This window comes from Echiichthys vipera (genome assembly GCF_963691815.1).
Source record: "Echiichthys vipera genome assembly, chromosome: 5".
Classification (NCBI taxonomy): domain Eukaryota; kingdom Metazoa; phylum Chordata; class Actinopteri; order Perciformes; family Trachinidae; genus Echiichthys; species Echiichthys vipera.
The window spans coordinates 21,700,798-21,724,956 of NC_139830.1; the positions used below are offsets into that span (position 1 = coordinate 21,700,798).

A 24,159-nucleotide genomic window follows, 5' to 3' on the forward strand; every position below is an offset into this window, starting at 1 on the left:
TTATCCATTAAAAAAGGTGAGACAGAGGAGACACACAGTGTCTGACCTGACAAAACTATGATTATGAATTACAAATATCCAAAATTCCCACAACAGTGTCCATCAGAAACATTCCTAAAACCCAGTCAGCCACACGCATATTGGAATTAAGCGGTGACCCTGCCCCACCAGCAGCCCGCACAGTGAGATGCTGTGTCACGCCTACACCCCCATAGAATCAATCCGTTTGAAGGGCCTTTGGCTCCAGCATGCAGCCGCAGAGAACTCCATTTCCCACAATGCATTATGCCCAGCTGCTCCCATCCATCCATCCCTATACGCCTCTGGTTCCCGTGTATGGGGTGTTACATCATTGGCACAGACACCCACCTTTCTGAGTGATGACGCAGGGGGAGAGAGTGTGAGGAGGGGTGAGGAAGGGAGAGAGGAGAGGGTGTCCCGTCTGAACGGAGCACTGCCAGACAGCAGGGAACAGCTGCAGCATTAGGTCCGCGTAGGATTTCACTGCATTGCGATTTAAATAATCGGTCATTTCATCCCCAAAAAACTCCAGTAGAGCAGCTCGACATAGCAACCAAATATCCTTTTGAAAAATGGTTGATCGCGAGCAGCTGGTGCAGAAAGCCAGGCTGGCTGAACAGGCTGAGAGATATGATGATATGGCAGCTGCTATGAAATCGGTAAGTCCATTAAAAAAAGAACATAATAATATTTATTAATATTATTAGACAATGACTTGTAGCCTCTAATGTTTTTGCTCTCTCTGTGCAAAGGCGCGTCCCGCAATCTCGGCTGTGTTGGCTGTAATTCTGGGGGTTGCGCTGCTGGCTTGATATTACTGCGCTACAGCTCAGGGAAAATTCATATTTGACATCTTTATTGTGTTGTCGACAATTCTTTGACAGCTCAGCACTTTTTTTTTAATCTATGAGTCAAGTCAAATTTTCTGCTCCTTGGGCGGTGCCTTTCTGTCGGCCGTACCGTTCAATGAAGGGGTATTACAATGAAGTGCACACAGGCCTGAGCTTGATCTGTCGGTTAATAAGAGGCTCCTACCGTATAATGGCTCTTCTCTATTGCATTTGCTGCTTCTGCCCCCCCCTTACATTATGCCTAATTTATAAAAGCTGCTGCTGGGAGCCATGTGAGGTTGCTCTGAAAAAGCCTATCAACTGCCGCTGCTGCCCCTCCTCCTCCTCCCTCTCCTCCTCCCCCTTCTCCTCCTCCCCATCTTCCTCCTCTCTTTGTCACATAAATTCAAATAAGATGCATTATCAAAATCTGCTCATTTTTCATACCAGTGTCCAAGGCTTAAAGGCATTTTTTGAGCATGGCAGCATTATAGACATGCTCCAAAGGGAGCCTTTAGACTGGTCTTTCCTCCAAACAAACGTAGGAGGCAGCAGAATGTCTCTCTAGAATATTCTTTGTCATATTGCAGTGAGTCAATATGATCAGATTTTACCTTGGGGCTTTGTTATCTCCTCTCACTGTATTCCTCATACACATGCATGTGCTGCTTCTGTGTCAGATTCCTCCTGAGAAGCAATTAGAAGTCATGTTAGGGTAATGACCCTGATGAAGTGTAATATTTGATGTAAAGAGGGTTACCTGCCTCACAGGATCTTTCTCAGCTCTATTGGCTAGTGTTGAGGATAAAGTCTTTTGTCTGTTCTTTTCTTTTCTTTTTTTTGCCTCCAAAGATATTCTGGCAATTGGATTTACCAGTGGGTTAAAAAAAGAAAAAAAACTGCTGTGTCACACCAGCTCAAACTGGACCAATAGCATCCTGGGAGACTCAGCCGGGAGCCTGCATGAGCTCACTTACAGAGTTAAATCGTCATACGTGCTTTAAAGGAGGAACATTCTTTCTGATGTTCCTCAGGAGGGATGGAGTGAGCCTCTATGGATCGTGTGTCATCGGGGGTTTCTGGTTGCAGGAGGTGGGATGAAGTGTGTGCAGGGAGGGATTCCTTTCTCTTTAAACAATCTGCCATGTCAGTGCGGTCCAAACAAGGCCCTTTTTCACGGGTGTGTACTCTCACTCTCTAATCAAAGGGAATCCCTTGACATTCCAGCCATAAATGACAAAACGACATGGAAAAGATGTGTGGTTTATTCTCATCCTAACAGCCTTTTATTCAGCTTCTCAGACTGAATTATGATGGATATGCGAGGGCTACTGCTAAAGATTATTTTCTGGTTCAATCGATATCGTTTACATTTTAAGAATGTCAGGAAATAGCAAAATGGGCATTTTTTGCTCTTACCAAAACCCAAAGAGTTATTACCACAAAAGATGAAGACAGTATTTATCATGGACTATGATTAATGCAAAGTGAAGCCCTTGAAATATGATATTTGTGTCAGATGCATTCTCAGCTTTTTTTTTTTTCATATATACCAGCACAGCTGTAATCCATTTGACACAGCAGAAAGCTTCCCGCACATCAGTGCTTTATATTTAGAGTGATGACCTATTGGTTTCCTTTAAAACAGTTGAGTCATTTGATTAATATAAATCATTTGACAGTACATTACTCTTGTTTGTCATTTGCATGCAGACAATAGGTCTCCAGTAGGTCCCTTCATCTCTACAGTTTGAGCCCTGCGCTTCATCCACCCAGAATGTGTGACGTTAGCGATCCTGCGCCATCTTTGTGCTCCTCTGCCGGAGCAGAAAATGTCAAAACTGAGAGATGAGAAATGTTAACACGTAGAGGCGGGGCTTTTCAGATAAAAAGCAGCCCTAACATTTTGGGAAACCTGTGATATATTTCAGCCCCTTTGCACTTATTGTTCTGAGAGAAGCCAATACAAGGTTGCCTCTCCAATCAAATAATCCTGAGTAAGGTGGCCTTTTTATAGCAACATAGTCTTTTGAAAACCATCCAACTATCAAACTGATACGTCAAAATCTAAATTTAACAGTCAAACTCAGAGTGATGTCCGGCGCTGTGTTTGAGACAGGTAAAAAGGTCAGTTTGAGCCAGAGAGAAGGTCACTGGGACACGTGAACCGCCTGTGCAGTGATGGTTTTCACTTACAGTGCAGCTGCCCCAGACTGCTCGTGGGAACATTTTAGCCATCTCAAGCCCTCCTTCCTCTCCTTGCCTTTCCCAACCCCCCACTGCTGCCGACTATCTTCAATATTGTTCTCACTAACTAGCAGTAGTTGTCCACGTTGCGAGTGGTGCTCTAAATTAAAGGATTGGCATGGAGACATTGCACATGACAATATAAATATTGTTCACCTTTTGTGCTGTGAACTGTCGTTAGTTCAGTCTTTGACCTAAAAAGACCGTTTTTAAAAATAATTAGAGCTGCAACTACTGTAAAACTGAACGCCCAAGGTAACTTCTTGATTTCATTTGTTTTAAAGTATATTTTCTTGAGGTTTTTATGTCTTTATTAAGGACAGTAGACAGATGAAACGGGGTAAAGAGATGCAACAAAGGTCTCTGACCAGGCTAGATCCAGGGATGCTGTAGTTTGTGTTTGATGTGTTAATCTCCAAACTACAGGGATACAATGTGGCATCTTAAAATTGCCTTTTATTCTGACCAGTGATCTGAAATTACAATATATTTTATTTACAATGATATAAAACAAATAAAAGCACAATCCTCACTTTTGAGTAGTTTGAAGCATACATGTTTGGCATTTTGACCGAAAACAGTTGCCAACTCTAGCAATAATGCTAGATTTTCTTGGATAATATGTTATTCTTTTTATACAATGTATATGCAGTCTGGTGCTGTTAACTTCTTGTTGACTTCTGAAGCTGCTGATTAAATGGTCCATTGTCTCCTTCTTCCAGGTAACAGAGCTGAACGAGGCCCTGTCCAACGAGGAGAGGAACCTCTTGTCCGTGGCCTACAAGAACGTGGTCGGGGCCCGTCGCTCCTCTTGGAGGGTGATCTCCAGCATTGAGCAGAAGACCTCGGCTGACGGCAATGAGAAGAAGATTGAGATGGTGAGGGCCTACCGGGAGAAGATTGAGAAGGAGCTGGAGGCCGTGTGCCAGGATGTGCTCAACCTTCTGGACAACTTCCTGATCAAGAACTGCAACGAGACGCAGCATGAGAGCAAGGTGTTCTACCTGAAGATGAAGGGTGACTACTACCGGTACCTGGCCGAGGTGGCCACGGGGGAGAAGAGGGCCACCGTGGTGGAGTCTTCAGAGAAGGCCTACAATGAGGCCCACGAGATCAGCAAGGAGCACATGCAGCCCACCCACCCCATCCGCCTGGGCTTAGCTCTCAACTACTCTGTGTTTTACTACGAGATCCAGAATGCCCCGGAGCAGGCCTGTCATCTGGCCAAGACCGCATTTGACGACGCCATCGCCGAGCTCGACACCCTCAACGAGGACTCCTACAAAGACTCCACTCTCATCATGCAGCTGCTTCGAGACAACTTGACACTCTGGACAAGTGATCAGCAGGATGACGAGGGAGGGGAGGGCAACAATTAAAGAGAAACCACGCTTCGAAAAAAATATATATGAAGGGCCGGTGGACTTTGGCAGCCGCTTTTGCCGATGGTACTACCGCAGCAGCAGTTCTTTATTTTTCCATGTGTTAAAAGAAAAGAATCAAAAGAGAGGTGAGAGTGGAGGTTAAATCTTAGTTTAAATATATATAGAAATATATATACAGTTGAAAGGGGCCTCCGTCTTCTTGATTTTCTCTTTGACATTTGCCAAAACCACTGATATGTCAGTCAATCAGCCCGCAGTGGTTGTTGTTGGATTGAAATGGCAGCCTCACACTGGCATAGGAACTGATCTTGTTCAAGATAAGCTGCTTAGTTAGGTTTTTGCGTGATAGAGATGCATTTTGAGTCACGTGAGAGAGAAAATGCTTGAATGGGAATGCCTCACAAATCTAGTTTGCATTGGTTCCAGTAGTAAGTCTATATATGAGTAAGGGCCCTGAATGCTGTTGATGTTAAACTCACACAAACAATGAGAAAAGAGACCATTTTAAAATGATTTATTAAAAAAAAAAAAAATTTGAAAAGATAAATTTGACAGGAGTGAAGATAAGGACTTGATAGTAAAAATTGATTCCCCACGTTAAAGTTCGGATTAGTCTGTTACGTCACTGGAACCACAGATTCTTTTGGAGGTGAAGATTATTAAAGGCAGAGACTTAACAATATAAAACAAAAAAAATATATACAAAAACAAAAAACAAAAGCAGCTTCAGAGTTTGTGGTTTACTTCTGTGTTTGTTTTATTAAATGCACTTGCCTAATATACTGTTTCTTCAGTGTAAGATGATGACAACAATAATATCGATTATTCAATATTGTGCATGCTGGTGATGTATTTATATACAGTAGCTTGACTTTATTAACTTATACTGTGGGTGTTAAGTATTCATATGATTGAGAAAAACAGGCTTTGTCTGATGTTTGATTTCTAATTTATTTTGTTTTGTTATGGTTCTTTGATTTGCTCTACCAAAATGGTGATCGTAAAAATTGACCTGTAATGGGCGTTGCTATAGTGACATGCAATATGTGTATTTAATTTGTTACTGAAAGAAAAAAAAGGAAGATAAAATCCCCAGTGATCACTTAATCTTACCAGCTGGTGTTTGTCACATTGAAGTATGATTATAATATATTTTGTTCTTTGAACAGTATTTAAGTACTCTTTTCTGACATGCTATCCAGTTTTATTAATGGTGACGTTTTCAGGCTCAATGTTTCTGTTAAGAATTCACAAACATGGACCATTTTTATTTCTGACAGTATGCATTTCTTTGTTTGTTTTTATACATTTGAGCTGTTTCTGCGTGACAAAATATCTTGAATGTGAGTCATTATGTAGCAGTTGCACAAGAACCGAAATAACAGCTATGATAATAAAAAAGAATATGACTAAATTATACATGCACCATTTCTGTGGTGGTCTAGTGTATTGTTGTATCGTCACCCATAAAAAATTATGTTTTAAAGGAAAAGATTCTCAGAAAAATAATGTTTTAATGCTTTGTTTTGTACCCTGAGTACAGTATGTGCTTTCTTTTTGTGCCTGAATCATTATTAAATATGCCTCATTTGCAAGTTAACCTTTACAGAAGAAAAAAAAGATTTACCTGCCAGTATTTTAAGTTCCTGGAAGCATGTGTGCAAGATGTAATATTTTCCTCACTTTTACATGCGGTACTGCTCTCTGTACAGCACATAGCTATGAATATTCAACATGGATGCACAAATAGAGTCACAGGGAAAGCATTAGATAGAATTGGTTATTGATTAGCAAGTGTTATAAATGATGTCTTCGGAACAAACTTTAGACACTAGGAAGCTGCTTCAGAGAACAGAAAGCTGCTGAACGGATTTATCTTCATAATGCTGCTAATTCTATAGATTATGACATTAATATATTCATAAAGATGCACTTTTCTGGACTTTATTTTTCCTAATAGATGGCAGTTTTATTTTTTATCTCAGATGTAATGGCTTAAGAGAGAAACCAAAAGCCTTAAGGTCAGTCACACATCCTTGTTCACATATGCCAATTATGTCACCACCATGAGTCAGCCTCTACACTGTGTTAGTGGTTGTGAAGGCTCTCGAGACAAGCAAACAAATCCTTATGCCAATCTGCACAACTGCTCACACAGCATACCTGAATATTGGAATGGAGACAAATCCTTCATTTTATTGCTTTAAGTTTTGTGTGTTTCAAAAAAGTGGAAGCTAAGTATTTCTCTTGCTTTTTTGTTTGAATATTTATGAAAAAAACATGTCAGGAGACCTTCACTCATTGCCAAGTATACATGCATTTTTTTCCTTTTTAATTAATTTGTTTTTTTCTGTGATTTGTGTTTTTATTTTAAAGTTTTCATTATTTTGGATGTTTATTCCCATATCTGCTGTGACATGAAACCGAAATAAGAGGAATAAGGAGAGAGAAATTGGATTTTAATCACAAATTATTAAAGAAGAGCCAACCTGATGAGGGGGGGGGGGGGGGGGGTTACAGGAATACAAACTGTATGCTCTGAGGAATTTTTGGTTGCCATCTGTTGCCCATTAAAGTTATTTGTTTATCTGTATTATTCTATACTTTGATTTCTCTCCCATTTACAGTCATGTCACAAGCACCACAGCTCATTTCTTTTCATTCTGTAACTTCATTCAACAGATTTTCACAATTCTGTTGAGTTTTAAAACCTAAATATGGATACAGGAAGTCAATATGACCTCATGTAACCCCTAGTGGGTCACGTAGCAGGTGTGTGTGTGTGTGTGTGTGTGTGTACAGTATATGCCTGCACCATTGCATATGTTGAGTGAGTGTGGGTGAACGTATGAGATGGAGTCTGCATTAGCTGCAGTGCAGAGACACTGCCAGCTCAAACAACAACTACAGTATGTCTGACTTGAGGCTCTTTTGAAGGCCGTCTTAATAATCATTAACTAAATTAAGGCATAGATCAAATAATATTGCTTCAAAACAGCAGGTTTTATGATCGTAACAGAGGAGCACTACAATAATAAAATCCTGCATCTCATGATGGACAGTGGAAGGAGAATCTGCTTCTTAGCGTTTAAGACACGCAGGTCATATCTTTACATCTATACATCAAGTTTATCTGAGTAATTCTACATAGGCTGATCTGTGTGATTCAAACTGGGAGTCACAATGATTGATAAGCTGAAGTGGCAAGATGCTGGATCACCCACCATCAGACTGCAGCCTCTTGCAGCAGCTTGCTGCACTGAACCTTTCATGAGATGAAATTCTGTGCTTTGAAAGGTCCTCCTCGCCAGCCAATCGCTGACAGGCTCACTCTCCGCAGCCACCAATCCCCTTCCTGTTGCTAAGGCTATAATAAGTATCCCACTATTAGCCCGGCTCCTTGCTGCACTGCTCAGACACCTATTGCATCCTGTAAAAAAAAAAAGAAAGCTCAAAGCACACAGGAGACATTAGAATTCAGCACCAACCCATCTTTCAACCTGTGTTTTAATGCACTGCCACACTTTCAGGGACATTGGTGTCATCATTATCGCTAAATGTCGGTCACATTTAAAACCAATGAGGCCTACTGATGAACATGGGATTGAATCTACAGCTACAGCTTCAGATTAAATTTAGCATGTTTAATGACAAATTCGGTCAAATTAAAGTAAAACTAACTACGTACCCCGTATATGATAATGTGTAGTTTATGCTGTTGACATTAAACATACATATATAAATATCTATATATATATATATATAGTTTATTTAAGTGATGTAAATACATCCCTGGAGAAGAAATACTTTAATGGTCACATCTATAAAATTGTTCAGGCGTGCATCACTTCCACTTATACAATAACTGCTCTGCTTGATCACTTTCATCTCATGAAGCATTATTTCCCTGAGGGGAGCTGAGATGACAACGCACAAGAGATCATCGAGTCATAATCATGTCACACAAAGGCGAATGCCCTCTAAATCACGGGATCAAATCTCTCATTAGCATCACCGTTATGATGTCACTTTCAGCTGAATCTTATGGAAAAGTGTTGATTACATAAACTAATCTACATCTTTGATGATTAAAAATAAACTGAGGAAGCTAAGTGTATCTTGAAGATCAAACAGGCAGTTTATTTCTGTCCTCTCTGAATTTCATGAGCTCCTACCAGTTTGTAGGTAGTTGGGTACCCCTCCTCTTTCTCTGTGCGTCAGGTGCAGGATAATAGATTACATGAAGGGAAAATGAAGAGTATGTATGCACTGGATTTAAAGAAATAGTTCGACATTCTGGGGAATAAGCTCATTTGCTTTCTTGCTGGGGAGATCAATACCACTCTCGTCTGTTCGGTAAATAATAAAGACACCACCAGCAGCCAGTTAGCTAAGCACAAAATCTGGAAACTTGGGGGAAAAGCTAGCTTGGTTCTGTCCAAAATGGCAACAAAAAACAAATCCATCTGTTGTTTATTATTTCTTGCAGAGAGTGGTGGCTTTCTGGAGAGCTTTTGCAAAATAGTGCAGCAAAAATATCTAAGTTATGTTGAAACATAATGTTTTTGTACGGATTAATCAATCAAGCTATAGCATGTCAGGTTAGTTCATTTAGAGGTGCTTGTAGGCAGATTTTCGTGCCTTTGGTCAGAGCTAGGTTAGCTATTTCCCTGTTTCCAATCTATATGCAGAGCTATGCTATGCCTGATAGCTGCAGTTTCATATCATATAGACATGATTGATATCAATCTTCTTATCTAACCCCCAGCAAGAAAGAACAAAAGAGTATTTCCCATGTTATAAAACTATTCATTTAAGATACTAAATTAGAATGAAAAAAAAGGCAATGATTGGACCTGATGAGAAGTCAAATTCTTAATCCTTAGCTTTTCCTTTTATTTTCTTCATGGTTATTTTAGACTTTGTTTGAATGGCAACATCACGTTTTGCCATGCTAACAATGTGCCGCTAGGGATGGTAAATGTCAGTCTGATAAATATTGGATGTTTGAACAGACATTCATGGTGCCACGAGGATGAAACCAGACTTTGGTAATCCCAAACATTCCGAATAAAGCCAGAAGATGGTAGACATTTTTTGGTTTGGACATACCTTGGCAATTATTGAATGCATCTTGTTTAGTGCTGAAAAAAAATGTTAGCATGCTAACACGCTAAACTAAGAACATGGTCAACATTATACACACTAAACATCTGCATGTTATTGTTGTTACTATGAGCATGTAGCATGCTGACGTTAGCATTCAGCTCAAAAAACCACTGTGCAAATTGCAGCCAAACAGAGCTGCTAGCATGGCTGTAAACTTAAATGCCGTTTTTCCACTGCATGACACAACGTGACTCGACTCAACTAGACTCTACCGTTGGTTGCTTGGTTCTCCATTAGTAAAAGTTGTGGATAGAACGACCTGGTACTTTTTTTGGTACCACCTAGGACATGGTTCAAAGTGAACTGAGTCGATGCTAAAAGATGAAGTTAAAAAACAGCATACCACTGCTTTGTTATAATTGTCACTAACAATAGCTAAGCTACCGACAAAGGCAACCACAATATGCACAACCTAGATTTTAGAAAATACAGTGCCATACAGTGGGGAAACAGCATTAGTATTGTTTCAGTTCAGTAAAGGCCTTTTAAACACTATTTTCTTTCTTTGATGTTTATTTTTAGACTCTAACATCAGATTATGTGTTTTCATAAGTCCTTTTTTGCTGTTCTTTATGCAGAAGACATAAGGTCAGTGATTTTTGCTAAGAGGTCATTACAAGGTCTGAGCTTTGTGGCAATCTATGGATTTCCTTTGTTAACTCCACACTGGATGCAGCATTTCTTGCTGTCTACAAATTCCTCCGCTGAAAGGCGTTTAACCTCCTGTGGCTCGGGCTTCTCCCAGCCGTTGATGAGCCATTAATCATCAACCAAACCACATGGCTGTCATGGCTAGTTTTGGGGCTCTGGGGCAAAAGTGGCAGCTCTGTGAACTGGACACACATGACAACAAGCCTGAAGGTTTACTCAAAAGTGATTAAAACTTGAGAATATTTTGTCTAATTTGACGGCTTTATGAGTTTGGAAGCCTGAAAGGTGAAACATGGCAGCATGAGACCAATCAGGTGTTGATTGGTCTCAAATGTATTCAATCACTATTCTTCTGCACTGATACCAGACATGAAGAAATTATATTTCTGAGCAAGACAACCACACACATACTGATAAAACAGACAGACACGTTGGATTTTGAAAAGTTTATGATCTGACTCAACGTGATTTGCACCTCAAAGATGCAAAGAAGATAATAGCTGTACAGCTCCAGAAATATCAACCCATTAGATAAAGAGGAGAAAGAGGGGACGGATGTAGAAGCGGAGAACAGAGAACAGCTCTATAAATAGGCCTCCCTGCAGCCTGTGAGTAGACAGTGAGTAGACCAGAGACATCAATGTGACAGCCACTCCACTATAGAGACTATCTGCCTCTGTATGGATGGTGAGAGTTCATATCTTCAGTTAAGAGATTCTGATTCATCAGTTTTCCCTCCAACTGAGCAACATGACATGGCATGAAATTACACAGACAACACAAAAATCAACGCTGCATTCTTAAAGTTCATTCCATCTAATCTTCATTATTCCTTTTCCTAACGTTATGATAGGACAAGGAGCGCTGCTGTCGATTCTTCCAGGCACAAAGACAGCTGTTATGCATGACTGCTGCAAAATGAATTATTCACACTAACATTTAGACTTTGTATTATTTATCAAAAAGTGCTACAATGTTCAGCCGGAAGGTTTTACGAGACTATTTTAAGGGACCACGTCTCAAAAGATCGCAGAATATCGGATAGGCGGTAGAAAAGTATTATCGCGTGATTTACGGGGTAGCTGCAACCTCCCCAAATAATTTTAATGCTTTTCATCTTGCTGCAACATATACACTTCTGTCATTTAGATAGTTTGTCATTTTCAATGATCAAATCACTTTATAATAATAGGTGACTGTTCATAACTTCAGAGGCTTGTGTGATGAACAGATGTTTGTAAAGGGTGAGTCTATAATTAAGTCCTCCCCACTCCTCCGCCTGTCTCACAGTTAAGTCACTCTGCATGTTCTTTCAAGCCTCCTATTGCAGGAAGATCACATCACACCGCGTTCCTCGACGCAAAATACCATCATCAAAATAACACAAGTTTTCTCAAAATTCATTATTTAAACTTTGATGTGTTGATGACATAAATTCATAAATAGGATTCACTTTATTGTTGATGGTCTATTCTGAAATACTTAAAGTTTAAACATTTAATTTCAAATACAGTTTTGAAATTTGTTTTCTCCCACAATACTTCTTTACAATAAAGATTAATGAAGAGAGGGCTATAGGATTAAAAAATGAATAGGAAGTGTAGAGGCCCTTGCTTTGAATGTCAGTGACAATGATGTTAGTACAACTGCTTAACCCATTTTGCAGTATGCCAGGGGGCATTGTCTTGCATGAAAATGGCGTGCTCATTTGGAGACAATTCCAGTGAAGGTATTGCATGTTGCTGAAGGAGGTTCCCATAAACATTTGCATTCCCCCTGCCATGTAGCTGTACAAGAGGCCCCAACCATGACACTTCCTCCTCCAAATTTAACTGACTTCTTTAAACACTTGACTCTAAATTGCCTGTAGGTGTGAGAGTGAATGGCTGTCTTTACCCTGTGATAGACTGGAGTCCTGACAATAAAAAATAACAGTATTTCAGAATTAATCAAGTATTCATTAGTTGTTCTCTAATTTTGATCTCCACTGTATAGTATTAAGAAGGGGGTGTGTGTGTTTAAACAGTCCTTGTTGTGTCTTCAGGTTTCTTTTAGAAACGTTATTTATGTCATTTTCCGGTTTGCTAGTTCTTCCTAAAAGTCTTTGAAGTTTAAGATACAGAGATGCGAATAAAAGCTTTTCTACTGGAGAAAAAATTGAAAAATGTAATTCAACATAGCCTTCATGTTAATAATATCAGTAGTATTGTGTTAATGATCTGGGTTTTGGAGTATCCTGGTCGTGTTCTCTGGATAAGACCTCTTCCGAGTTTTGAGAGACCTGGATATGCTGAGATTGATTTCCATATCACAGGCAGGGGGACAGAGGGGAGAGGAGACGAGGACGCAAAAAGTAAAGCAATTTTTATTGGTACAGAACATAATAGCTGAGATGATGAGAAATCAAGACACACCTGATCAGAAACCTGGACACCCTTATGATCTTGTTTACAAGGATATGAATGACATTCATGTGCATTGTAAACGCCATATCCTGATGAATATGCTTTTTGACAACAAATGTATTAGACCTGTTTTTGTGCAAAATTCACTGATGGTGGGTAAATGACTTCTCGGAGCACATCCATAAGCATCCAAAGCCTTCTTGCACAGTCGTACGGCGAGTGCATCCTCCACAGTCAGCTCTCAGAGGAGGCGACCTATCTGTGTGACCTCCTCTGACAAAGCGCTGACCAGGGAGGCGTCTGCAGCGAGGAGGCCACATGCAGCAGAGCAGTTAAATTTAGCTGCATTTGTGTGAAAAGCTTTTCTCCAGTTTGGGTCATTTGTCTGGCAGGCTGTGGTGTGAATCGACACAAGTCTTAACTCCTGCCACAGAAAGGCTCACAATGTGATATTTAAGTTAATGACTGAAATGTAATATGTTGAGGACTGGGTTTAAGAAAAGGCATGCAGTCTGTTGCTTTCTGCATATCATTATCACACATTTTTTTTATATTTCTCTGCTCTTTTACCTTTAACAGTATCTAAGCAGCCTTGTTTGTTTTACATTTAGCCTCTCAGATGCCAACTGGTTGACAAATTGTACCTTCCAGTGTTTGTAGGTCTGCCTGATGACTCAAGTATGTGGGCACAGGGGATTCCCAACAGTGCAGGGAAGAGGAAGAAAACGTCCTCTGCAGCCTTGTGGGGATGTACAGCTCAGCTGACAGTGGGCAAGTGGGGTCAGTCTTGTTGAGTAACTGGCAGTGAACGAGTGAGAGAGAGAGAAGGGTGAGGGTGGTGGCTGACACTGAAGGGGTGAAATGTGCCATGATAGGATTACAGGGTTAACAGTGAGAGCCAAGGGTCAGTGTTAAGCTAAATATCTGAGGCTGAACTACAGTTGGCTCCTCTGGATGTGGAAACTGAAGGGAGTATGGGTGTGGAACCAGACGCTGATGCGAAGTTTCCCCTGCCCATCCTTGAAACAATGACACCACAGTTACAGCCCATGATATAAAGACCTTATTATGTATTTGAAATAAAAATGTAGTAGAATAGAATAGAGTAAAATAGAATACAATGTTGGATTACTCAGGCAGTGAGCTCAGGAAAAAGAGCAGTCATACAGTGAAGTTACTGCTCTGTACGAGTGCAGTATTGTGCTGTTGCATGGCAACAGTTTTCACAGAAATCTTTGCTCAGAAACACTCTTTGGTCTTCGCATAACTGCAGCGGCAGAAAAATGGGCTGACTGCAGGAATAGCCTGCAGATGGTCGCATGAACCATTTCAGCTTTCTGGCTAAAAGACTTTGATCTTTTCACAAATGTACAGAGCAGCGAACACAGAAAATGTAACACGAGAGCTTAAATGCATAGTTATTCTGTTTCATATTCAAAACCATTTTAGGCTGTACTGCACTGAAGGCTATTGGACACTCGAGGATGTTGTTGCTGTTTATCTGTGATTGAAACTGCTCCAGCTTCAATACAACATGTCTTCAACTGATCAGAGTAATGATAATTTATTGTCAGTCCTGAATATGTCAAACTTTGTGCAAACGCAGAGATTATCTCTCTTTAATAATGCCATGAAATTATTTCTACTGCTTTGATGACATAATACAAATGTTATGCTAACCAAGAATGCTCACCCAAATCCCTCAAGGGACTAATTGTGCTTTGTTCCGTTCACAGTTGTCCGATCCTGCTGTTGGAGGGCCACTGTCCTGCATGTTTTAGGTTTCTCCCTGCTATAACACACCTGATTCTAACGATGTGCTCATTCTCAAGCAGATGAAGCTTGTCACAGGTCTGTACATTGTTAGACTCAGGTGTGTTAGAGCAGGGAGAAACCTAAAACATGCAGGGCTCAGGAGCAGGATTAGACACCCCTGCGTTAAAGCAATCATTTTTAGGAAATGCACTTATGCAGAGAGTGAGATGAGGAGATTGATATCACTCTCATGTCTGTGCAGACTGGAGCCTGTTAGCCTAGCTTAAGGGGAAACAGCTAGCCTGGCTCTAAAGCCACGTTGTATCTTGTAACTGGTACAAAAGCACACAAGTGTAAAAACAAGTTGCTCTTTTCTTAATGGGGTTTTTCAGACAGAGACAGCTTTTTAGTTTGGCAGGTTTGTATTTTTACAATTGGTCTTTCAAAGTATCTTGAGTAAAAGTGTCATATGGTATTTTGGCATTGCATTTTGGGAAGAGCAATTACACCTGAACTGCTCACGTGAAGCTGGATTCATTATTTTCTTTATCCCTCCCTATCTTACTAATTATTTTCTGAGTAGAAATGTTATTTAATTCATTAAAAGGTGCAGTCTGTCAGGGATAAAGTCTGCATTACTGTATGATGACATGAATATGTGCATGTCATCGTAGGATTCAGAAGTTAGACAGAATTTCATAGATGACTGCCTATTAATCAAAACAATAAGCTAATTTTAATTTCTACATATTTAAGTTTCTGTATGTGCAATTTCCAACTTTATGATAAATTATAAGAATAAAGTGCAACAAAAGCTGTGTTTTTTAAAATCAGTTATGTTGCTTTGTCCTTCACTCACAGAAAAAACATTTAATTATGGTTTGTGTTCGTAGCCAGCTAAGCTATTATAGCCTTTTTCTTAACAAAGTTGCCTTTAATCATTTTTGTGACTGTTCCTGTAAAGTCAGCCTTCACTTAGGTACAAAGAGGTTTACTAAAACATCTATAAAAAATACAAACTAAACAAATCAGTAAACTGTAAAATACTGTTAAAAAAGAAAGATAAAAGCGATATAATTTATTTAAAGAAATTATTTAACAGTAACATACTGTGAAAGTAATAAAATGTTCTTACTGTATTTTTCATTAACAGTACAAAGCTGTACATTTTAGTGACATTAAAATACTGTTAATTTTACAGTCACATAATGGTAATCCTGCTTCCAGTTTTCAGAGCTAGAAAAGGCCCACTGCCTGGCTCAAGGGCACCTCAGCAGGATTGGTGATTGCTATTAACAGGGGTTTGTAGTTGATCTCTTTACTAATAACACAATGCTGCCCTCTACTGGTCTTGAGAATGACAAGCACTTGCTATTGAATCAGGCTTTAAAAACAGGCCAGTTTGCTGGTTTGAGAGTGTGTTTAAAGATGTGAGATCTTCTGTGTTGAGGTAGAGCATCTTTAAATGTTTCACTAGCATGCATAGTGATGTGGAGTATTTATTTATGTAGGCTATTTAATCATAAATTAAGATATCATTTTTCAGAACATTCTTCATTATATTATGGCTGAAAAGTAAATAGAGAAAAAGGAGAAACAAACACAAAGGCAAGCAAAGGACACAACAAAGAGAAAACAATGCATTTGTTTTCATAGGGTTGCCATCTACTGTTTCATATTCAACACAACACTGCCATGGTGAAGTCATTTTTTAGAACTTTTATTATCTTCAGTAATAAAATTATATTCAACAGCTTTAGGAAAATGTAAAAATATCTTCTTTGTGGGGCATATTTACATTTACAACAACAATCCAAAGTAAATGCATCACATCGTTCCATCGCTAAACAAGGAGATTTGACAGAATCACATCTAATGTAAATTCTGATCATTTTATGTATTTACGCCATATCCGTCTTTATAATATTAAATACACCACAGAGTTAGCACTTTTATATTCTAAAGTGGGAAAAAAATATAAGCATGTAAGCACAGCAAGCAGAAAACAAAATAAGAAATAAAATAGGTGAGAATTAGGACAGAAAGAAAGGTACAAAAACTTGTTTTCCACCTGTACTCTCCGTTTTTTATTCTGTGCTCATTGCTCAGTTTCATCTGTACCCTCTATAAATGCATCGTCTTCATACAAATCCTCCAACTCTCCGTCTCTGCTCCCCTCGTTGCTGACTTTCCTGTGGGGTGACAAACGCTCAGTCATGTTGTTGAAAGCACTAAGTGAGAATGCAGATGATGAGGAGGAAGAGGAAGAAGGGGGGAACGGTAACACTGGACTAAAAATGTCATGCAGTCTCCACAGTTCAGCTCATCGCTTCTTATCCACATTGAGTGGACACAAGAGGGACGGGGACAAAGCAGACAACAACAACCTTGTGTCTCCATTTATTTTGGGTACAGCTCGTGATTGGGAGCTTTGTCTTCCTCGAATCCTCTTAAAGGTTGAACAAACAACTGATGAGCTGAGCCGTGTATGAGGCGTTAGTGCTCAAGCTTCAAATTTACCTCAAGGAAGGATGTGGCAGAGGCGAAGACCCCAACAAGCCCCAAGAGCCACTACAAGAAGGAGATGTAATGTAAAAGGAATTAATACTCTGTTAGTTTGCAACACTGTTAAAGATAAACACAGATATTATCGTAGCAGGACAGACATTTTGGTAAATAATTGTATTCTCTTTTTAGCTAAGTGTTACATGAGAAGATTGATAGCACTCTCATGTCTGTACAGAAAATACGACGTTTGGTTAGCTTAGCTTTGCAGAAAGACTGGGAACAGCTTGATTCCCTCTAAAGCTCAAGAATTAAGACTTTATATCTTGTCTGTTTATTCTGTAAAAACAAAAAAACAAATCGTAAAAACGGATGATGATTACATTTACTGTGTTTGAGACCCAGAGTGTTCAATATCAAAAACATAAATAAGAGGAAATAAATAATAATGTGAAGACAAAGGACAGAAAAGTATAATATTACAATTCCTCATCCCTCTAAGAAGATCAATTTAAAACTTTGATCTTCTTCCTAGAGCCAAACTACGCTCTCCAATATTGCTTTTTGATTATAGTGTCTCTTTATTCATCAGGTGCTCATATATACTGTATAGTTATGTGCATCACACCTGCTGCTGTCTAAGATTTCACCATTTCCATGTCACATTATCTCCACAGATTTCCCCTGTGTGGGAGACTGCAGTCCTGTAGTACGGGTGTTCATGGTGGTGGTGGTAAGTGTGGAGGAGGATGTAGCCGCAGCTCCACATCTCTTTGTATGGAGGTGTAATTAGCTGTGCTAGCGGGCCCCAACAGACAGGACTGTCTTGTTAATGCAAAACAAACGTGGGCAGCCATTACTGCTATTGCAGGGGCTTGTATTAAACATCAGGAGAGGACAGATGCTATCATCTGCCTGAGTACGCTGCTAATTTCAGGACCAAAACAAAACAAATACAGTATACGAGATAATCAGTGAGAGACACACTACGCATATAAAGTATGTTACTGACATCTATTTTTATGCAAGCATCTGTCCGCTGATTTGTTTTGTTAGAGGCCTAATCGCAGAGCAGGATTTGCAGAGTAGGCCACTTACGTAAGAAGACCTCCAGGGGCAGACATAGACCTCTCCGCCCGTCTGCCCAGACACTCAAAGGGATTACCGAAAGACCGCTTTCTCAGCATTGCCTTTACTAGAATCTGCGGTGGACAATGAAAATATCAAATGTAAAGCGTCATATTGACCAGTCAAGTTTAGACACCAAATTTAAATGGTTGAATTGTAAACCTTTGAGTGGTTAATCTTCCTAGTTTTTTAATACTATTATATCATATATCTTTCCTTCACCTACTCTGCCTGTTCTCCCATGTGTATTATTGTACTTTGTTCTTTATTTTCCATTATGCTAAGATAAAACAATTGAGAAGAAATATTGCCGACAGAAAATGCACAGGTGGGAAAAAATAGAAATCCAGATGCGGTGGGATCACACCAGCTACAACACCGAATCGGACCAGAGGCGTAAAGTGGCGGGGCAATGGCCCGTTCCCTACTTCGTACCCCGGTACCTCCGCCTCCCTTGCTCTGACCACACCTATATTTGATCTCAACTACACACTAAAGTTTCATGACTGCATCTTGCATGGTTGCGACACTATTGCGGTTACAATATCTTTCCGCAGACAGACAGACAGACATATAAACACGTAGCAAAATACTCAAAACTCCCTCTGTGGTAGTTCGCACTACAGTAGGTGTCTCCAGGTTCACATGTTGCCATGTTGACACACATAAAGGTGAAAACAATACCAGCCTCGCTGTCGCTGCTGGTAACAAAAGATCTTTGAGGAATCTGCTGAAATAAAACTCAATATGGCAACTGAGATATTTAATTGAAATACTTAACCCAGCAGCCAGTTATGGTGATTAAAGTGTTAAATAGTGACCAGTGAGGGAGTGATGTACAACTCACCACGGCAGAAAGACTGGGGATGAGTTTGACGCTGTTCTGCACCTCCTCCTCAGTGACCTCCACCGCCGTACAGTGCTCCTCCTCCAGAGGAAGAGGATTGGAGCCGTTCTCTGTCACCCACGCATGCAGCTGTAACAACACAACAACATAATTAAAAAATAGAAACACAAATGGATAGTGAACATATGGTCTTTTATATAATATTAATCAGATCATTTTCCATCCCCGGTCACCTTAATTTGAGGGATGGTGATTCTGGTTTCCGGGTTTTTATCCAGCATCCTTTCAATGAGCTCCTTTAATTCTTGACTTATTAATGGTCTGTGAAAAACACAAAACGATTTTATAGTTTCACAGATACATTTTTCTCTCAGTCATTCCTGCTACAACCTCAGCTTAGAAGGAGGAGGAAGCTGGATAAACCAGATTTCAAATTTATTAAAGTTCCCATATTGTATAAAGTGGGATTTTCATGTCTTTTTTTCATGATAAAGCAGGTTGAAGGTGCTATATACAGTAGATACAGGGAAAGTATCAAAATGCTCAATCAACAAAGAAATGCACACAGTCCGTATTCAGAAACTATCTTTAAACAAGCTGTCAGGACTTCTGTATGGTTGTGATGTCACAACTATACTAGGAAAATTACACCCAACAATAGAGTATCAATCAGGCAAAACACACTCAGAAAAATAAAGTTACCAATGAACAAACTGTTCAATGAACAAAGTAATTTTTCCAGCTGCATTGACAGCACAGAGACACCGAGCAGAAGACCCAGAAACACTGACCAATCAAAGCAGACTGGGATTTTTCAGGTAGGGGGTCTGAGGCTTTCAGACAGAGGGTGAATACAGGTATATTTAGACAGAGAGCATGAAAAAAAACATGTTTTTGAACCTTAAAGCATGTAAAAATGTTCTAGTAGAAAAACAAATGAGCGTGATGTGTGTCCTTAAAGTAACATATTAAAAAAAGAGTTAAAGTGTTATGGAGAGACTCTTCCCCATGAGAGAGAGCGTGAGGGAGGTGGACAAACCTCCTTTTGTAGGTGGATAATGCGCCACTGATTGGATAGGAAGAGCTAGTTTACCGAGAAGATACACACAAACAATACCAAAGGTCATAACGGCAACTTTTTCCAGCTGACACATGACCAAGAGGAACAAAGTGGAATGAAGAGTTGAATAGACCTTTTCAACAGCGGACACTTTTTCTTGTCAAACACAGGTGTAACTATTTATTGTAGCATTTCATTGTCAGTGTCAAAATGTCAGCAGTGAAAAGTCATTTGGGAACGATAAAGAAACAAGACTGGTCTTATGCTAACATCGATGGGCGTGGCATTTTTTTTGTTTTTGATGATGTATGATAATGTGTATAAAATAATGTTACTGTGGCTATCACCACAGGACACAGAACAGAAATACAAAATGACCATTATCTGTCTTATCCACTAACAAAATATTTTGAATCTTTTCATTTTCTCTCCAGTGAGGAAATTGTTTTTAAAGCTAGTCCATTAAGAATGTTTAATATTCATATGAATTATTCGTATTAAGATGACTGCAGCTGCCAGCCATTTGCCCCCTGGGGAAATTCTTTAACGACAGTAGTCTTGAAACCATGCTGATATTTTGTCCTTGCTAAATGAGTCCTATCTTCTAAAGAGCCACATAGCTATTCTGGTCTCTAAGTGATTTGAAAGCTTGCTTACGTCTCTGGAAACTCCACAAGTTTGTTCTTGATCTTGTTGTGCAGAGAGACGATGTATTCATCATAAAATGGACACTGGAACAGGACAATCAAAATGAAATGATTGAAATATGGAATTTAAATGCTGGACTTTCTATTCTACATGCTGTGAGATTTCTTACCTTCCCAAAGACAAAACAGTAGAGTGTGACTCCCATTGCCCACACGTCTAACGCCTAGTAAACAAACAGAAATGATTATCTGGACTGTTTCATTACTGAAAAGCTCTCAGTGGGCGGTTGGGCATCATTTCTTGATCAGTTCTTACAATAAAACACAGATTGACATGATGAGTTAGATTCAAAACATACACGATTCAGTGATTACCACTGTCCTTTTTTCGGTAGGCCAAAAGAAGGAGTTTGGTCTCACCTTCCCACTGAAGCTCTGCTCGTGTTCAGTGATCATCTCAGGAGCCATGAAGGCCGGCGTCCCAGCCATGCTCGACAGGTTGGCGTCCGTTCCCTCAAACTCGTTGCTCACACCGAAGTCTGCGATCTTGACGTGACCATCGTCCCCCAGCAGCAGGTTGGAGGGTTTGATGTCCCTGTGGATGATCTTGTGGTAGTGCACTGTGATAGGTAATACAGAAAAGTAAACATGTTTGCTCTACAGTCATTTTAGAACAGCAAAGGAACTGTGGTGCATTTGGGTGTAAATGTAGCCATATACCAAGCAGCTTTCTTTTCAGTGAAATGAAAAACACCAGTGACAGATTCTTTGTGTTGAACAGTACAATATGAGAAATGTTTCTTAAATGGTAGCTAAATAATGCAGACACTAAGACAAATACTGATTTTTCAATTTAAGATCTTAAATTAGATTTATGTGAGCACATGTGACTTTATGAATCTCAGTGTTTTAGTGTTGAATAAGACATTACTTTCAACTTGTTTAAGGCACCAAAGTTGTTTTTTTAAAGCAAAGATTACATTACATTACATGTTTTGACTCTCTGTTTCATATAACAGACTTACAATACTCTATTCCCAGGACGATATCTCTGAAGTAAAAGCGAGTCTGCTCCTCTGTGAAAGGGTCATCTGTAGGCACCTCCATCACCGGGCTGACCCACGTGAGGTGGAGAGAGGAGGGGAAAAGTTAATTGTATATATTATATCTTTTGGGCAATTTAATTGCCTGACTATAAATGATGAATGAATGAATGATGAATGAATGATGATGAATATAAATGCACCAAAACATACCCTTTTGTCATCAAATCGAAGGCTTGAGGACAAATAATCCTTATTTAATGACTTTGTATTGACACATAAGTAACTAAATTGAAATACATTAAAACCGATGATTGACTCCCTACCCATATGAAGTCCATCTTCATCCGGATCATCAAGCACCTGCAAAACACGTTACATTCAGTGGTTTCATACTCTGCACTATACTAGTAATAATTATTATAGTATGATGTGGGTTTGAAGGTCCTACATCTCCTGTGGTACACCCACCCAGGTGATCAGAGCTCCTCTGTGGGACAATTTAAATACATATAATCCAGTGACCACATGTGCTGTGATTCCCAGCTTAGCTTCACTGCCTTCAACCTGAGCACAGGTCTTAAGCCACAACAGTAATAATAATAATATTAATAAAATACCTGTAGGGGTATGATTTTTAATTAATCATCTTTCCATGTCTCTTTGATTGTATTGTTCTGCGTTTCTTATTTGCAAAATGTGTGTGTTTTCTTAAGGATGATTGAATGAAAACTTCTTTATATATCTTACAGAAATTTGCCCAATTACAGAAGAAAATGACAAACCCAAACTGCTTTCATTGGGATCCTCAAACTACACTATAATTTGTTTTTCGTCTGCTTCTTCGTACTGTACACTGAAACATGTTTTTTGAGCTGTAAACTAAATGATTAGACTGTACCGTGACAAAACTCATCAATGGTGGTGTGACATTAACATTTTCACAGATTTATAGGAATCTGCATTTATGAGTTGAACACGCCACCTACTGTTTTAAATCAGCCCCAGCCTTACATTTCTAATGATTAGGTAGAGACGACCAATTCGGATGTCTCTATATCATCAAACTTAAAAATGTTAAGGCCCTCTAATATGAGGTGGGCAGCCCCCCTACCCTCGCCCTCTCTCTACCCCCCTACCCTCACCCTCTCTCTGCCCCCCTACCCACGCCCTTTCTCTGCCCCCCTCTGCACACTGTGTTGCATTTTTTTTTAAACGATGCTGTGGGCAAAGTTGTGCTCAGAATTGGGGGTGAGGTTATACTTTAAGTTACATGTGCCTGCTGAACAGGCTGTAAGGCGATACAGCAGGTGAGGACAGAGTCTTCTGACTGACCTCCACTAGTTTAACAACATTATGATGGTCCAGTTTCTTCAGGATGGCGATCTCCTTGTACACTTTCTCCAGAGGGAACACAGAGGTTGATCCTTGAGAGGGTCTGCGGCCTGAAATTACACACAAAAACTTATGAGGAATGATGAAATCCCATTAGTAATTTAAGTGTTAGAGATGGAGATTTCCACTCACGCCAAAATCCACACTGCTTCATCAGCTTTTTCTTTGAAACAACTTTCATTGCCTGAATAGATGAGATAAAGCAACGATGGCAACAACAAACTGGCAAGCAAACATTAATTAATAACATTAATCCATAAATGCACAATTCACAAGCTTCCACTTACGTAGTACTCCTCTGAATCTTCATTATAAGCTAATTTTACCACTCCGTAAGAACCCTAGGGTATAAGAATAACAACATTAGAGCTTTATAAATCCTGCCATCTCTTCTGTTTGCTCATTGGATGATGATTTATAGTACTGATTCATCACCTTTCCAATCTCTTTCTTCAACTTATACTGGTTGAGCTGGACACAATCCTACAGAAAATGAAATACAATTGGTAAAATGTCTCAAATAAAGTCAAAACTCCAGCTCTGTTCTACTTCGCATCTCCTCACATCAGAATCTGTGATGGACACGCGTTTGGTCTCGATGGTGGGCTGTCGGGCAATGCGGCTCCCTCTCTCCTGCAGTGACATCTTCCTGTCTGAGGGTCTGGCGGTCCTTGGAGCACTGGACCTGTAGCCATTAGGCGGGGTCATGCGGTTGGCGGCCACGTTCATGGCTGCCACCAAGTCGGCCAGCTCGCCGTTGTTCTCAGAGTCCAGATCTGCTCTGCAGACAGTATTGGCGCTCATGGCGGTTAGTCCTGGTTTATTCACAGTTGAACGTCCCAGAGCTGGCGTGGTGAAATCACCAGAGGATGCATCACTACACTGAAAGGTGTGGAGGCAGAAATGGACTGATGTCAGTTCACACACAAAGGACCATACAGCTGGGCGTGCAGAAGTGTGAAACTGTCGACTAAGACAGACTTTCTGTGGAAACTATTCTGTGTCGTTGTAGTGAAGTGCTTCTTGCACACCAAACTCTAAAGCTTGAGAGTCACCACACACCAACCTTTT

General features: G+C 39.9%; 2 protein-coding genes across 2 annotated transcripts; one reads left to right on the forward strand and one right to left on the reverse strand.

The window, feature by feature from the left end:
• The first annotated feature begins 430 nt into the window (after positions 1 to 430).
• ywhag2 (3-monooxygenase/tryptophan 5-monooxygenase activation protein, gamma polypeptide 2) lies at positions 431 to 7,070 on the forward strand. The gene is made up of 2 exons (XM_083914662.1): positions 431 to 680; positions 3,821 to 7,070. Exons 1-2 carry the CDS (start codon positions 594 to 596, stop codon positions 4,475 to 4,477), a joined length of 744 nt encoding a protein of 247 aa, XP_083770788.1. The 5' UTR covers positions 431 to 593; the 3' UTR covers positions 4,478 to 7,070.
• A 9,491-nt stretch (positions 7,071 to 16,561) lies between these two features.
• camkk1b (calcium/calmodulin-dependent protein kinase kinase 1, alpha b) lies at positions 16,562 to 23,892 on the reverse strand (the record flags this gene model as incomplete). The annotated part of the gene is made up of 16 exons (XM_083913302.1): positions 16,562 to 16,655; positions 16,984 to 17,034; positions 18,067 to 18,170; positions 18,944 to 19,072; positions 19,177 to 19,264; positions 20,661 to 20,734; positions 20,821 to 20,874; positions 21,071 to 21,270; positions 21,676 to 21,764; positions 21,907 to 21,928; positions 22,020 to 22,056; positions 23,029 to 23,138; positions 23,221 to 23,272; positions 23,376 to 23,429; positions 23,524 to 23,571; positions 23,653 to 23,892. 16 exons carry the CDS (start codon positions 23,890 to 23,892, stop codon positions 16,562 to 16,564), a joined length of 1,446 nt encoding a protein of 481 aa, XP_083769428.1.
• Between the last annotated feature and the right edge of the window lie 267 nt (positions 23,893 to 24,159).

Bases quoted from the DNA above. Each gene is read 5' to 3' on its own strand.
- ywhag2 (XM_083914662.1), top strand. From the start codon at position 594: ATGGTTGATCGCGAGCAGCTGGTGCAGAAAGCCAGGCTGGCTGAACAG. The intron at 681-3,820 runs GTAAGTCCATTA...TCCTTCTTCCAG, and splicing joins TGGCAGCTGCTATGAAATCG to GTAACAGAGCTGAACGAGGC.